The sequence below is a fragment of the Paraphaeosphaeria sporulosa genome, assembly GCF_001642045.1.
Source record: "Paraphaeosphaeria sporulosa strain AP3s5-JAC2a unplaced genomic scaffold CC84scaffold_19, whole genome shotgun sequence".
Lineage (NCBI taxonomy): Eukaryota > Fungi > Ascomycota > Dothideomycetes > Pleosporales > Didymosphaeriaceae > Paraphaeosphaeria > Paraphaeosphaeria sporulosa.
The window spans coordinates 114,813-130,741 of record NW_017253378.1 but is presented as its reverse complement, the minus strand read 5'-3'; the positions used below and the strand labels follow the sequence as shown (position 1 = coordinate 130,741).

Sequence of the window (15,929 nt, the reverse complement as noted above, 5' to 3'; positions counted from 1 at the left end):
AAGGTCTAGATAGCAAAATTCCAATAGTAGGAACTATACTTATAGAAGCCTTCTCTAAGGCTTCCTTCTCTAAGACTTTAATTACGTCCGCCATGTGGGTATCATAAGTAGTAAATAACTATTCCTCCTCTTTAAGCTTAGCCAGTTTAAGATAAAGACGAGTAGTGCTTACCTCTAAGTAAAGGAGCTTAAGGCGCTTCTATTACTTAGCTAACTAAACACGCTCCCACTCTTTTTTAGGAATCTATAGGCTACACGTTATATATACTACAATATAAGCCATACACTCCCTAGTTATAGTATCTATAAAACACTTTAGGACCTTTTCTTTATAATAGTAATCACACTTTATTAGCATTATAAGTGCTATAGCAGAAACCTTATTAGTATAAAGATAATAATGAGTAGTTAAGTTCTTCTTTAGTACTAAAGGATCCGGCCTCAGCATAGGGATGGGGTTCTTAGTTACCTTAGGCATGGTTAGGAAGGCTAGGACATAGAAGATATAATAGTCCTAGTAGGTTTAGGGAAGCACCCACCTTTATACCACCTAATAGCACCGCCATAACAGGTCATAAGACCATAATAGGGTATTAGGATAATAACCCTAAAGGGGGGGGTAATATTACAATCACATAGAATTACTATAGGAAGATGAAGGTGATATATGGGAAGAACCTAGTAGAGGATCTAGAGGCCAACGTACTAAAGGACGCTAAGTGACCACCCCAGTTATATTAGTATAAGTAGTCACGTGACTATACTCCTACTAAGAGGACCTTAGTAAGGGAGTAGGAAGGTGCTCCTACTAAGGAGGCATTAGTGAGGGAGCAAGATACTCTAAGAGAAGGTTACTCCCACCAAGAGGACCTTAGTAAGGGAGTAGGAAGGTGCTCCCACTAAGAAGGTATTAGTGAGGGAGCAGACCAGGACCATAAAGGATAGAAAGATGAGTATATAGTCTAGGACATTCTTTAAACATTTCTATTCTTTATAGTTAACTTCAAAAGCTTACTTTCATATCTAAATTAAAGCCACTCATCTTTATACGAACCATTAGCCTTCTCTTAATATTTATTGCATCGTACTATCATATGGTATAGGATATTCACCTAACCTCTTTAGTACCGCCATCCCTTACGCTCGAATCACTAAATACCCATAAGGTCCGAACCTATAGTTAGGTACGTGGAAACCCCTTATAACAACTACCTCCTACCGCAGAATAACCCTTAGGAGGGTAGAGTAGGGGGGTATATAATAGGCTACACCCTAGAGGTCTTATCTCGGCCTAGGACCGGCTGGGACCTCAGACCCAATATTAGCTTTAGGGGGCAGATATATAACTTTGGTAGTAGAAGCTTAACTTTAAGTCTTTATAAATTTATAAATATTCATTCTGGCTATCTTGGCTCCTCGAGTATCTGGCCCATAACATCTAGTAAAGACTAACTTATATTCATATATAGATAATTAAGGCGAACGTACTTAGCGCATTATAGACTAGAATTAGGTATAATAAAATAAGTAACATTTTCTAGGGAATAGTTAATGTAAGGATTCTCTACTATAGTATTAGTTTTTATAATAGGCTACGCCCTAGAGGTCTTGTCTCGGCCTAGGACCGGCTGGGACCTCGGACCTAATATTAGCTTCGGGGGGTAGATATATAACTTCGGTAGTAGAAGCTTAACTTCGAGTCTTCATGAATTTATAAATATTCATTCTGGCTATCTTGGCTCCTTGAGCATCTAGCCCATAACAGTTTTAATGATCTCTTAATAAAGGCGATATTTCCGGATGGTGGAATTGGCGGGCATAATGCTAACTAATAGAGTAAGTAGGGTAAGTAATTAGCTTATATAAGAACTATACGTGATTTAAGGATAAATTATAGAAAGGGAGGGGATAATGTTAGGATCTAGATCTAATAAGTGATGGAAGGGATATTATATATATAGCCATGGGCGCGTATATATAAATAGGACCCTAGTTAGTACTAATTATGGGTTAAGGGCGCTTAGGCAGGTTATATAACTAATTTATAGTAGATTACCTCACACGTAATTAATCTATAATAAATTACCTTACACGTGACTAATCTATATAGAGCGATCTATATAGATTAGCCATGGACTAAATATATAGGAACTTAAGTAAGAACTCTTACACTCGTGTTTAACCTATTTATTAATCTATTATTTGGATTACACTTAGGCTATATTATTAACTCATTATATCCTCCTCTGATACTATCGTCTCAATAAAACCCTTCCTTCCCTCAGTTGTCTTGCCCGAGAACCAACCCTAACCCTTTAGGACTAGCTACCCTTCTAGATTTAATAGAGAGTAAGAGACGCGCTTTTAGAGGCCATAAAATAATAAATGGACCTTACCCTACTCTCTCTTACCCCACCGACATAGTGCCTAGACTAGGAAGGCACTATGTTAACAGACCACTAGAGTGGGGGAACGATAGAAATTTACTTTAGGAACCACGATGAGGTACTTCTAGAGCCTTTAGAGCGCGTCTAATGAAGACGCTAGGCCTTAGCTAGGAACTCCCTACTCCCCACCCCCGCAGATCTACACTTGTGCGAGATGTCCTAGGGATAATCAAACCCTATAACCTTGAGAAGACTGCTTCCCACGCTCGACGTTTGGGAGCAGGTCTCTCCCCGCGACAGACCACAACCCCAGGGCAAGAGAGCGAACCTAGAAGCCCGAATGGACAAGCCTGCGCAAGTCCGCGACAGGGCGGATCTTGCGCTCACTGTAGAAACAACCCCTGGAAGGGCGGAGTAGGGGGGTATGTGATGGGCTACGCCCTGGAGGTCTTGGCTCGACCCAGGACCGGCTGGGACCTCGGACCCGATGTTAGCTTCGGGGGGCAGATATATAACTTCGGTAGCAGAAGCTTGACTTCGACTCTTCGTGAATTCATAAATATTCATTCTGGCTATCTTGGCTCCTCGAGCATCTAGCCCATAACAGGTAACAAGAAAGCCGATGACTAGGAAATTACTCTCGGAGGCGCAGTGCAGGTAGGGGTAAGGAGGATCTTTAGGTGGACACCTAGTGTTGGCAACAGTTAATACATGAAGGTGAGGACGAAGCGCGGCGGGCTTAGAATGAAACGTGGACTCGACGGAATTTCATTAGCCGGAAGGGACAGAAGTAGTTTAGGCAGCCTACGGGCCGAAAGGCACCCGAGTGGCGTAAGAATAAACCAAACCAAATCAAACCAAACCAAACCGATGTCGCCCGGGTCGGAACCCCAGTCATCCTCATCGCTGTCATCGTAATTACCCTGTAGTTCATTCTGTTGCGGCACAGCCGTAACACCTTTCCTCAAAACGTAACGTAGTCTTCGGATGGCGTCGACACTAATATGACTCCACTACACACCTCATTAGTAATCTCCATCCTTCCTAATCCCCCCATATTTAGCACGCCTTCCACCACTCCAAGCGATGTTTCGTTGGAGAATCTAGAGCTCTATTGCTAAACGTACTCAGCCCTCCCTCCAATTTCTTGGTTGCTAATCCGCTCACTTATGTTGAGCTGTACTTGCCCCACCCGCCAAGACTCCGTCTTGGCCCTACGCAGCCCAACGCAACTTTATACGCTCAACTCAACGAACAACCTTAATTTTCAACGCAATGCCATGCCAAAAATTTTATACAGATAGCTGGGAGATTGAGGAGCGCATTCAGGCTTGTATTGATAGCTTCAACGGCGAAAAAATACCCAATATTGCGGCCGCAGCGAGGGAGTGGTGCGTGCTGCTGACGGGTCTCCTAGCCCGTGTTGGAGGTAGAATTAGCCGCCAGGAGCGCCCAGGTACGAATCTACGACTCACGCCACTATAGCATGAAGCCCTAAGGCCTACATACGCCGCTGCGACAATATTGGCATGCCTTGCCTGATGCCGCAGCTTACTGGAGCTGCTCAATACATCCTAGATTGCGCCCATCCTAACGGTAGGGCTCAGCCGCTGAGTAAATATTTCAAGCCAGCGACTTGAAAAGTTTCTACAAAGCTCACAACTACTGATTGATAGTCTCACCCTAGCTTAACGCGATCTCTAAGAGATCACCGCAGCTGCGCAACACCGCAAAAAACGGTAGGTCAAGGCAGCGTGATAGGTAATTGATCAAGGTGTTAAGCTTGAGGCGCAAAAAGTTGGGTGGAGGGCAGCTAAACAATATAAAGAGGACGCCTCGCAGGCGCCACTGAGTCAACCCACGCAGAATCTAAGCTTTAGAGAGTTGACGATTGGGCCAGCAAATCTCTCAAAACCAAATCCTGTATACAAAAGTCCATATAACTGAATCAGGCGCTGTCAAATCGCCATCAGAGTTGCGATCCCCTATAAAGTTGCGTTGGGCCGAGAAATTGCGTTGGGCTGCGCAGGGCTAACCTGCAAGGTTAGCCGACGTGGGGCGAGTAGGAGCAGCAATTGGAATTCTTGGCCGAGAAATCGAGGTACGCGCGATGAGGCTAGCCGTTCCGTGATATAGATGACAGGTGCTCTAACATAACGAGGCCACCTGAGGTTGTGTAATCCGACCGGAGTGATCACCGAATGGTGCGAACAATTTAATTCGATCACTTTCGGTCTTCTGGATCGACAGGGATGTACTGGGAAACGTTATGCTGATCGATTGTCGCTGAATTCTGGTTGAGGGGTGGCTGGGAGTCATGCGTGCAACTCCTTCCTTCGGATTCTAGGGCTCGGAATGATGAATTCAGTGATCGATGATTGGTACAAAACTAGCAATTACGCAGGGAGGTCTAATTTATGGAGTCACCCTGTCCTCTTTAGGACTGGGTAGGTGTGACTTGAATCCTTCGTGTTACTCCTGCTGCATTTTGCCCAAAATAGTCCATTGATGACAACTGGTGCCACATAGTAATCTTTGCTTCGACCTCGTCCTCAACGTCAACTTCAACCTCATTATAACTCCCATCATCTGCATCACAACAGTGGGTTATGCCTTCTCAAGGGTTCGCTATCCGACGGGGCTCATCCTGCCTCCCTCAAGAGACCATTTGCGGTGACACCGTCGCCCCGTTCCGTGGCTGCTGTCCCTCAGGCTTTGCATGTCCGAAGCAATACAACATTGCTTGCTGCCCTCCTGGCAGCAATTGTACCAGTGGAATCGCGCTCGAGCCATTGTGCGCTAATGCTACATGGGATCTTTACGACAACAACGGCGTGTTTTGTTGCGAACCAGGCGCCGCTGGGTTCAAACGTGGGGATTCTGATGGATGTGCAGAATATGGCCTCGACCTCGAGAACCAACAAGTGACCCTATTGAAACTACTGCAGAAAGGAAATCTGTCGAGTACGTCTGTAACCGAAGGATGTTCCGGTTCTTCCAAAGAATCTAACAGAATTGTGAAGGTTCAGATGCATTTAACCCAGCCCCATACTCGGCCCCAAAAGAAAATAAGTCCTCCACTCCAGTCGGCGCAATCGTAGGAGGCGTCATCGGAGGCGTTGCACTTCTGGCCCTCCTAGCTGTCGCATTCTACTTTTTGAAACGAAAGCGCCGCGATCAAGGGTATCCTAAAGCTCCCATGTACGTGCCTGGAGCGCATGGGCAAGTGGCGGCGTATCAATTGGGTGAAGGTAGCCCAGTGTATGAAGCTGATGCAAGGGATCCAAAGATGGGGCACCGGGAGCTCGCCGGAAGACAAGGTCCAATCGAGCTGTTGACTAATTGATATCACGCCCTCTTAGTTGCTCGGTCACTGAACATGGTCACCGTGCTAAGTTGAGATGAGTTACCTCTCGAACGACGATCCTTATGATACGCAAGTTATACCTTTACTTTTCCTTACTTATTGACGTCCACCACGGGCGAGTGGCGCACACTGGCGAGCCGCGCACTTTTGCTAAGACCCCAACACAACACCATCTTATTAGTGGGTGCGGAGGCAGAATGAGAGACTGAGTTGATTGTAACAAGCTGACCAGAGGATCCCTTAAGAGAGAAGATTGTAATCAGCAGCTAGTCTACATAAGGTTGGTTGTATCATGTGACAGTGGTGAACCTGTGTGTAACAATTTCGGCGTCTCGACAGGAGGACGCGTGGGATTGAGGGGATCGCGAAGTGGTCGGGTAGCAGCGCTTCGGGATGGATCGCCAAATAGGTGGAAATATGTACGTGTGAATGTTGCCGCCGCCACCTACACAGAGGGCAGGTGGTATCTGGGCACTACGCTGCCCACAGCCGCTTGTTTCGAAGCCTCACTACCGGCAGAGGCACGATACGGACTCTGCGTACTAGAGATCCTTTCATGGTGCCTTGACATTCACATTAGATAACTCATCCCAAGCACGAAGTGGAGGAGCAGTCAAGCATCAAGTCGTAGGCGGAAAATCCCAAAGAAGAGACAGATAGGAGGCTTGGACTGTCTCCGCTGCAAGTGCAGAGGTATTGGATGGTAAGTGGCATATAAGCCTTGGATAAGGACCTTTGAGCTCGTTGCTTGGAAGAACGTACCGCTCTCCGTGCAAACAGGTCATGCGGATCCTTGCCTCTGGGAGTCGTCCGAGGTGCAGTCGTATTGCAATCTGACACCCCGCTACGGTACGCAGTAGAACTCCCCCATAAGATATTTCGTAGGCGACCACATCAGAAGGTTTCCCGTCTCTGCCACCATGTTACTAGAGCCGGGGCCTTTGTGGCGGAGGCTATTCGTGTGCCGATATCAGCGTCGACTGGATCAATACTTACCTACGAGGCTGACTGGTGGAGATACTAGAGAGCGTTCTGTGCAACCAATATTTTTTTGCACAGCTTGGGCACGAACTCAGGGCATGATTTCAAAACTGACGTATTGTTTCGGCTCTCCAGTGTGATTATTGGTCGCTACGAAAGCGGCCACGCTATTTTCGGCATCCACACGATTAGCGGATATTCGGTTAATGACGAGAGGGGAGCTGTGCAATTATTGAATGACAACAACCTGCCATTGCATTAGGTTATGGATAGTCGGCATATTCACCCTTGTGTGTATAGAGGATGCGCACTGTGGCTGTGCCTTCAGGAGGCTTACCCAAACAGGCAATTTACGAACAACGGCTCACGTTAGATTCAATTGGACCCGAGTCCCCATGATCCCTGCTTGAGAAGATCGTGAATCAACGCCAGGATGTGCTATCCTACTATATAAGATATGCGTGAACGGCTGGTATCCTTCTGCATCAGCATTCCATTTTGCTTGCCGACCATTCTTTTCATAATGGGACCCTTCGTTCCACTGCTTTTGCAATCTGGCCTCTTGTCGATTATCTTGCCCCTGGTCGTCTCTGCTACAAACGTCCTTCCCCTTCCGAGCGGACCTTTCGCTGTACTCTATAATACGTTTGAAATCCTCGATGGGTCCCGCGTTGACCCGCTCGACCCCAATAATAGAACCCGGAAGCTAATGCTCTCGTCCTTCTATCCCGTAGAAAGCTCTAAGTGCGAACAAATATGCACTGCTCCATACGTATCGCAAAACATAGCACCGTACGTTGATCAATTTGGCGCTTCAATCGGCATCCCTAGTGGCAAACTGGACAAGGTGGCGTTGCAAGTGTGCTGCAAGACGACCGGTGATGAGAACAAGAACGCAAGCAATATCCCGCTCGTATTCCTTCTTCATGGCTTCGGTGGCACCCGACTTATCCACAGTGCTCTCGCTGAGGAGCTAGCGAGTGCAGGATTTGCCGTTGTCACTATGGATCACACCTTTGAGTCCCTCGCTGTGGAGTTCCCGGACGGATCGGTCGTCACAGGGCTCAACGATCCATCCTGGGACCCGACTATCCCGGGGCGACTGGAACCTCTGCAAGACATACGCGTTGATGATGTTCGATATGTGCTCTCGCAGCTCAAGAGCATGGAGGTCGCAGCGAAGGTGTTACCTGGAGCCTTGACTGGGTTCAACACAGAGCGTGTTGCGGTCTTCGGACACTCCTTTGGCGGCAGCACTTCTATCAAGCTACTTATGACCGACTCGCGCTTTGTCGGAGCTCTCAACCTGGACGGTCAGCAATTTGGCACTATAACTGATATGCAGCAGCCTGCCGTGCTGTTTGGCACGACCGGCGTAACTCCGAATCCACATAACTCTACAATAGACGTTACCTGGGCGGAGACGCTGCGGCATTTGAAGGGGTGGAGGGCGGAGATTGGTTTAAACAATATTACGCACTTTGGATTCACCGACGTGTCATACCTCAACGGAACAGGGGCGCTCACGCTTTCGAAGGAGGTAGTGGATAGTCTGGTTGGGAAGCTGAATGGAAGAAGAAGTTTCGAGATTGTGTCGACGTATGTGACGGCATTTTTGGACTCTGTACTAAGAGGAGGGAACACGACGCTCTTTGATGGAACGAGCCAAAAATTTCCTGAGGTCGTTGTGTTGTAGAATGTTGACCTGTCGTAAGACTAAGAAGTAACGTTACTCCTGCCTCTGAAGGTGAAAACCACCATCAATCGACAATTCGCTCATGAATAGCTAGGGCAAACAGTCGGCAGAACTACGTCCACTAAAAAACCATACAGAAACCAAAGCCGCCTTAATGTCTCTGCAGAACATGGTAATACGGCAAGGTGCCAATCTAACTACTACTTATAATTACACCTTTGACCTAACCTATATTAAGAGGCATCGGTGGTCACAGACGCGCCAAAATCGGCTTAGCGTTAGGGATGAGGTTAACGAATTAGTGTCACGGTAACCCCAGGCTCCCTGACAAGCATGGAAATACTGCTGGCAGTAGTATATCTCAGAGGTATCGCGCGCTGACGACCAGCCAATAGAACAGCACAAGGGTTACCCTTCTGCTAGCTGATTGGTCGAAACATGGCGCTAGCTACCCTTGGTAAGAGCACGCGACGAAGCGAGATGATAGATCCACGTTGGCTAAGGGGAAGAGGACCTTCTCTCCTTATCCAACGTCTTGTACATACACGCAGATACCGAACGCAGTAATATCCATATACAGCCTAGTAGTAGGCTGCAGACGTCTCTACTCGTTGCTCTCGTGACAATTAGGTAGGATTTAATACTAGAAACGCGTTAGAAAAGGGGCAGAAACACTTCTATTCCCCAGCTATTTTCATTTCTTTTTTACTTTAATTTATCTTAACGCGTCTTCTTACACTAGTCTGCTATCTCATATTATAAAATAGGATGGTGGAGTATTCATCGCGATCCCGTGCGCTATCCGAATCTAGGGGTATTCGATCCTGAGCACTTCATGGGCAACGACTCGACCTCGCACGAATCGGCGAAAAGCATCGATACCGCACAGCGCGATCATTTCGCGTTCGGCGCGGGGAGGCGGACATGTCCGGGGATTCATGTTGCACAGAGGAGTTTGATGTTGGGGCTAGGATTTTCTGGGCGTTTGATGTGCAGCCAAAGGGGAAGGTGCCGGTGCAGGATAGGCTTGAGGAGGGGTTTGTCGCGGTGCCGGTGAGGTTTAGGGCGAGAGTGAGGCCGACGAGTGAGGGGAAGATATGGATTGTGGAGAGGCAGTGGGAGAGGGCGAAGGGTGGGTTGGATGGGAGAGAGCAGTTTGTGGGGAGTTGCGGGGTTGGAGAGAAGATGTCAGCTTTTGAGTGTTTCTATGACTAGATTGGGTTGGTAGAGATGGGATGGAGGCAAGCCATCCATTATAGTAATCTGGAAACAGCCATTGTCTATGATGTAGTGCATCAAACGTGATCACAACCGCAAGCAGCCCTAGTTATGTTTCGCATTACGGGACTGGCTCGTGTGGAGTAATATCTGACTTGCACCACCTAGTAAAACTTGAAATTTGTCATCTCCATACCCTCCAACTCCCCAGAATCAACAAGTTCTCCATCCATAATCCCTGGAATAAACGCCTCTCCCTTCAACAAGAACATATACCCCTCGCTATCGCTATCCTTCACCGCCTTCGCAATCAGTGGCCGACTATGATACCACAGGATAATCACAACATCTTCCTGCTGCGTAGACGCCGGTACAAGGCCCATCAAGGGACGGTTCGAGGTCGTCATCAAACGGCGGAACTTGGTTCGAGCTTCCATCGCGCGATGGGCCTCTGTGATAGTGGGATCGGAGGGAGCAGCGGGGCGATACCTGAAGTCGGGGCCCGAAGTAGGTGTCGGAGCTGAGGTAAAGTAAGAAGATAGCGGTTTTCCGCCAATGGGAAGGTCGCGGTTGGCTTGGAGGAAGTCCCAGTTGCGCTTGTATAGGAAGTCGCTGTCGCGCGGCCTTGATTCTGGAAACGAGGTAAGCAGACAATTGAAGCTATCTGGCGCCCTTTTGCCATGCGTGCTTGTTCCCCCGACAAGCGTGGACCAGATTCGCGTCGGAACGCCTTGCATAACTGGGTTCGAATTATAATCAAATTCGTCTTTGATGTCGGACCAGTCAGGCTTGAATCGTGGCGGAACTAGACCTGCCTTCAACAACGAACTAGGCATCATAGACGACATATCAGACGCGCTCAATGCACCCAGACCATCAACAGAGTCGATAACCCACCCAGGGCAGGTCATAATATCGCCCTCGAACTTTGGGGCGAACTCGTCCTCGAACTCCCATGACTCGGAGTCGCCTCGAGTATATATCGGGCGTCGTGGATGCGGGTGCCAATCACCCTGGAGGCGGCCAATCTTGGATTTGAGATGGAAGCTAGGACACCAAGATGGGACGCGTCTTCCTTTGTGCGGATTAGACATGCCTCCTTCGAGAAAGGCGAAGATACCCAGCGAGTGGTCGGCTTGGATACATGCTTTAGCATATTGGACGTAGATATCCGTCGTCGGTAAACTGGCAAGGTGAGTATCATTGTGTAAAGGTAGCGTCGAGAGCGCTGGGATTGCAAGTAGCCCCAAGACTCTATCCTTATCCATGAAGCACTGGGCGTCAGCGGCGAGCGTTAGCGATTGCTGAATCGGCGAGCCAGGCAGTGTCTTCATAAGCGGCATGCGCATTCCCCCAATACCGTTTGATGTCAGCCTTAGAGAATTCGAGTGATTTTTCGCCTCCATGACGCCGGGCTTCAACAGCAGCAGTAGTTCATTAGTCTGCTGCACCGACTTCCTGTTTCCAGACACAGAAAGCTCCGCAATGGCAGCGACATGTTCGAAAGACGGCTCGCTCTTCATGGTCCTATTTGCTCGTTTGAGCGCACGCTGCATCGCATCGCGAATTGTATCCGCCATCATGCTCAGCAACAACGCGCCGTCGCGAATATATCGCCACTGCGTGACAAAATCACCACACAGTATGGGCGCGCTATGATGAGCCATGGCGAGTTCCTGGATGATCCAGAGTCGTCGCCAGTACGGGCGATCGAAGAAATCGTACAGCGAGATCATGGCGTAGTCGTTGTCGCCCTGTCGTGCAGACTTTTGGAGATCGGCTTTCATGACTTCCACCCACTCCTTCGCCGACCTTTCAAGCTGGGATTTGGCTTTCTGCCGATGCGACTGTGCGATGGTGGGCTCGGCGTGGTCGAGTGCCTCGTAGTACTCGGTTCGGTAATTTGCGCCAATGCCCTGGAGGTAGTCCAAAACCCATGGCGTGTCTTCATCCCGGAAGTAACCGCTGGCAAGGTGAACGATGATGTTTCCGGCTTGACGATAGATGACGGACATCAGTGGGATTTGTCTTGCTCTTTCTTTGAATCCTGCGTCCGTCATCTGCTGGTTGATGCATAATGCATCGTTCCATAGCCATATGCTTTGAAAAGGTTTCATTTCTCGGAAAGCGAGCAGTGCGGCCCAGAGGTTGTAGCGGATTCGAATGCGCCGACCGTCAAGAAGCACATGGTGGACTTCGCCGTCTGTATATTGGCCATTGGTGTCTTCTTTTTCGTCGTCACTAGAGTCGTAGCTCAACTCGTTCAACCTCTTTTGTCTTGCCTCTTCTTCTTTCTCTGCGGCTTCTTTCCGATCCTTGTCCGTCATCTCCCACTCCTCCTTCTTTCCCCATGAATATGACATGGCCACGTAATTTCCCCAAGTAAACCTATCCCGCATCTTTGGCTCTCCTTCTGGAATCTCATTCATAGGGACAATGGTGAGGTCTTTCTCAGGAACCTTCGCTTTCAAGGTTAATTTGCTAGCCAAGCGACTGAGTCTACCTAGCCTTCCGTGTTCCGGGGCTTGTTCATCCTGTGCCATGTTCCACTTTGGCATCGAGCTTCGCGGTATACCGAAGTACTCCTCTGGCCGCTCCACATTCATCTCCTCGTCAAATCTCACAGATGGCCTCCCTGTTGGCTCGACACTCTCTCCTTTCAGCAAATATGAACTTCCGAGATTCACAACACGCATTTTCAGTTTGATTGTACTTGAAAATGGACTTTTGTCAGGCTCGCGCGGCTGAATTTGGATGAGACGAATGGCTAGGGGCGCTTCTTTGGCATCGGGAAGAACATAATCGCCTTCGTAATCCACTACAGAGTATTCGCTTTCGTTGACCATCCTTAGAATTTATTAGATATGTTTCCGGATAGTATGAAAGGGTGAGGTTGCCAAAGGAATCCGGAGACGTACGCCAAATATGCTGGTTGCTGTTGTTGCTGCGGATATGAGAGCTGAGTGATGCAGTGCTTAGCGATTGGCGCAAAGTGTGATAGCAGTGCATTTCCAGCATGGCCTCTGGGAACTTCAAACAACAAATATCAGGGCCTGAGAAATCATTGGTGACGACCATGGTTTTGGGGTGGGTGGCGCTTCAGCCGCAGATCGCCAACCCCGCGGTCCAGACACGCCCAATACAACTGTCCCATAGCATCGCGATGTTGGAGGTAATCATCCACGCATCAAACATTGAAACATTTTGTTTTAGGTTTTTCGATTGAAAATGAACAAGAAGTTGTGATTGAGACGTTGTGCTAGTGTTTTGAGCAGGAGCAAGATGAACAATAAGTAGCGCCTAGTATATGAGGCGCGGCTTGGGGTCCGAACCTACCTCCACGCGGACATCACGACTAGGGCTCCATTCGTGCCTAATTCGTGATTTGGCGCGACTGGGCTCCTGCTTCGCTGCCCGATTCGCGCTAGTCGGGAAACAACCCCTCTTTATGGTCTATTTAGGTTTAGCTTAGCCGCGGCCCAATGTGCATACCAAGACACGCTGTACGCAAAGCAGCAGCTACACTTATTTCTGTGATGCTATGTACCTGTGCACATTGTATCAAGAAAGGACAGCTCTCCTTGCCTGACTGTCTGCAGTGCCGACAAATCTGACTTCTCCGATGACTATTTGGATAGTTTACGCAGGCGATTCAGCAGAGGGCAAACCTTTCAAAAGCGCCACCGCGCCGTCCTCTTGGACCGTCTATACTGGAAACCCTGCGAACAAGGTAGACAAGCAAAGCTGGTTACAGTGCATCTGCCCCTGTCTAGACCCCGCCTTACTAAGAACGCAATAGCCCGCTGAGCAGGAAATCCCAAGCGTTATCTCCAGACCGACGTAGATGTCGTATCCCTTCCAAATGAAGCCTTTCCATCGTTTCAAAGCGAATGATAAAGAGAGAGAAGGGAGGTAGGCGGTGGTGTTTAGGAGCATGCTTCCAGCATGAATTGGCATGCCGCCAAGCAATTAGCTAGCTCGGAGATACCGGTAGCTTGCCAAGGCACGGTATATCGGATCTTGATTGGTCAAAGCCAGCCGGAAAGAACGTCCGCCCGATGTGTCTGTCCCACTATGCCGTTTATACCACCGGAGCTCAGGCTGCGTGTGTTCTAGGAACGTCAAATTGCGCGACGTTCCAACCATACGACGACTCGTGAAAGAATGTGCCCAAACAGCCCGGACCCCATTGCTAGCGCGGTAGGTCTTTGTCAAATCTCATTTGCCCGGTAGACTGCCTCTTCTCTAGGCGGTTCAGCTCAACGCCACTCCTAAAGAGACCTTGGCACTCGGACAAATAGCTCTCAAGATCTACAGGTCCAGTCTACAGGTTCAGTAAATGCCTCAGGCATGCGAGGAATATTTATATCTATCGCTACGAGGGTGAACCGGGCCTTTTCATCTTCTGAAGATGAATCTTGTAACCCAAAAGTACTCCAGTGTTTGTCGTGGACGCGCAAAAGAAGACGCGACAAGAATAGCCCGAATCACCCCGACCCCTCTATTTGCGACCTACAAGTATCGGACATCATACTTTGCAGATCGCGATAATGATGAGTGCATCACGCCACTTCCCGCTTGCGGGGAGCATCACAATATACTCCAGGATCTCTTGAGGTGAGGAAATTTGCCTATCCTGGCCACATGTAGTACTATCGATCGCTTGGGCTTAGTATCTTGGGCTAGGAGTTTCAGTGTTCTCCCTCTATACCTTATACGTGTCTGTTCGGGGTTCGCTTATCCGAAAGCCAGCTGCAAGGGACAAAGATGTTAGACTGATTATCCGATGCTGTCTTGCGAACCGGTCTTGGCTTCAGCTCCGCGGGTAACCGAAGCAAAATTCCACTTGTAATGGCCCCTTTCTGATACAAGGGAATCTCCTGCAGGTACGCAGATCCACAACAAGAGGTGTTATATAGCCTTCATTTAGTACCCAAGGCTTTAGATATTCAAAAAGAATTGACAACAGACCACAATCTTTAAACCCTTCCCGCATATAATACCCAGCTTCTTTCAGCGTCAACGAAATGCCAAAACTATATCAGATTTCGGCTTTGTGCCTTCTAAGCGGCGTGATTGCCGTGCCAACTTCCCTGAGCAAACGTGCCGACAACCCCGATGAAGCAGTTGTCCTTGCTGAATGCGACAATGGAAAATCAGGCACAGAATTTGCTACCCAAGACCGCATGCACTACTTTTCGGACGACTACGCGCGGCGCAATGATGGCGCAAGCCAGGACACTGTCACTACGATTCACGATCCGGCCCGCCATGACGGCTTCTCGGGTCAGTACCACATCGGCTGGACCTCTGGGACTGAAGAAAACCCCGTTTCAGCTACATTTCCAGAAGACGGCCGCCAATTCAAAGCTTGGGGTCTAACGTCCGACGGCGAGCCTGAGGCCCCAATTTCAGGCACTGCGACCTTTGGTGGCGCCGAGTTCAAGTGCTACAAGCCAGGCTCGGACAACAAGCCCTGGACCACGCAAGACGGATATAGTTGTGCCGCAGCGTACGTGTGCACCCGTGCCGATCGATGGATCCGCCATACAAGTGTCAAATTTGATGACAAGATTGCACAAGTCGGTTCAAAGGAGGCGTCATGCTCTGGCTCGACGCCCGCCCCTCTCGACGCGAAGGAAGTGTTTTCCAAGTTCAAGGACATCGCAGACAAGAGCTGGAACGCAGAATCTGGAATAGATATCGGCGGGGGATGCAAGATGGTATTCCCAACGGTTAATGTTCCATCTGCAGAGGGAATGCCTGGGTACGACACCAATACTCCACAGAAGATGGCAGACATTTTTGTGGAACATGTTGGTGCGAAGATTGAGGAGACGCGCACACATAACGAACGTAATTGCTTTCTTGGGGGCTCTCAGTTCGGTGGTGGTTCCTACGACCATGTTATCCAAGAGGGGGTGGAATATCCGCATGGAGGCCGCTTCGAGATCACGACCGCGAAGCAGAGCGATCCAAAGAGTCTACAGGTACAAATGCAAGTTGACTTCCGCGTTGATTGCTCTTGCGAGAGTGACAGTGGGTTATTGAACACCATCCGCAACTCACTGGGTCTGGTGGGTTGGATTCATCCTGCGTTTGGTGTTGTAGGTGCTGCGATTGGATTGTATGATGGAGCGACCTGCTAATTGTCTGCATATGAATGGTGGCGATAATTATTTCCCCACTGCTGGCTATGACATGATGGTTCCAACCAGTGCCATCGCTTTGTTGTCCTTATATTTCAAAGTTTCATTAGAAAAACCCTATATACTTACCC

The 15,929-nt window shown here is 48.8% G+C and overlaps 5 protein-coding genes across 5 annotated transcripts; 3 read left to right on the top strand and 2 right to left on the bottom strand.

Annotated features, from left to right (window-relative positions):
• Positions 1-2,677: 2,677 nt before the first annotated feature.
• On the bottom strand, positions 2,678-3,105 carry CC84DRAFT_1170043 (uncharacterized protein; the record flags this gene model as incomplete). The annotated part of the gene is made up of 1 exon (XM_018179822.1): positions 2,678-3,105. A coding segment is annotated over exon 1 (277 nt), but the record flags the coding sequence as incomplete, so codon positions are not given.
• A 1,758-nt stretch (positions 3,106-4,863) lies between these two features.
• On the top strand, positions 4,864-6,018 carry CC84DRAFT_1132547 (uncharacterized protein). Its single transcript, XM_018175938.1, has 2 exons — positions 4,864-5,351; positions 5,411-6,018. Exons 1-2 carry the CDS (start codon positions 4,997-4,999, stop codon positions 5,731-5,733), a joined length of 678 nt encoding a protein of 225 aa, XP_018028958.1. The 5' UTR covers positions 4,864-4,996; the 3' UTR covers positions 5,734-6,018.
• A 1,336-nt stretch (positions 6,019-7,354) lies between these two features.
• On the top strand, positions 7,355-8,425 carry CC84DRAFT_1048759 (PAF acetylhydrolase family protein; the record flags this gene model as incomplete). The annotated part of the gene is made up of 1 exon (XM_018173443.1): positions 7,355-8,425. A coding segment is annotated over one exon (1,071 nt), but the record flags the coding sequence as incomplete, so codon positions are not given.
• A 1,388-nt stretch (positions 8,426-9,813) lies between these two features.
• On the bottom strand, positions 9,814-12,495 carry CC84DRAFT_1234364 (uncharacterized protein; the record flags this gene model as incomplete). Its single annotated transcript, XM_018183816.1, has 3 exons — positions 9,814-10,388; positions 10,524-12,183; positions 12,337-12,495. The coding sequence occupies 3 exons, from the start codon at positions 12,493-12,495 to the stop codon at positions 9,814-9,816; spliced, it is 2,394 nt and encodes a 797-aa protein (XP_018028956.1).
• Positions 12,496-14,435: 1,940 nt separating this feature from the next.
• On the top strand, positions 14,436-15,929 carry CC84DRAFT_1200484 (uncharacterized protein; the record flags this gene model as incomplete). Its single annotated transcript, XM_018181668.1, has 2 exons — positions 14,436-14,453; positions 14,695-15,929. The coding sequence occupies 2 exons, from the start codon at positions 14,436-14,438 to the stop codon at positions 15,796-15,798; spliced, it is 1,122 nt and encodes a 373-aa protein (XP_018028955.1). The 3' UTR covers positions 15,799-15,929.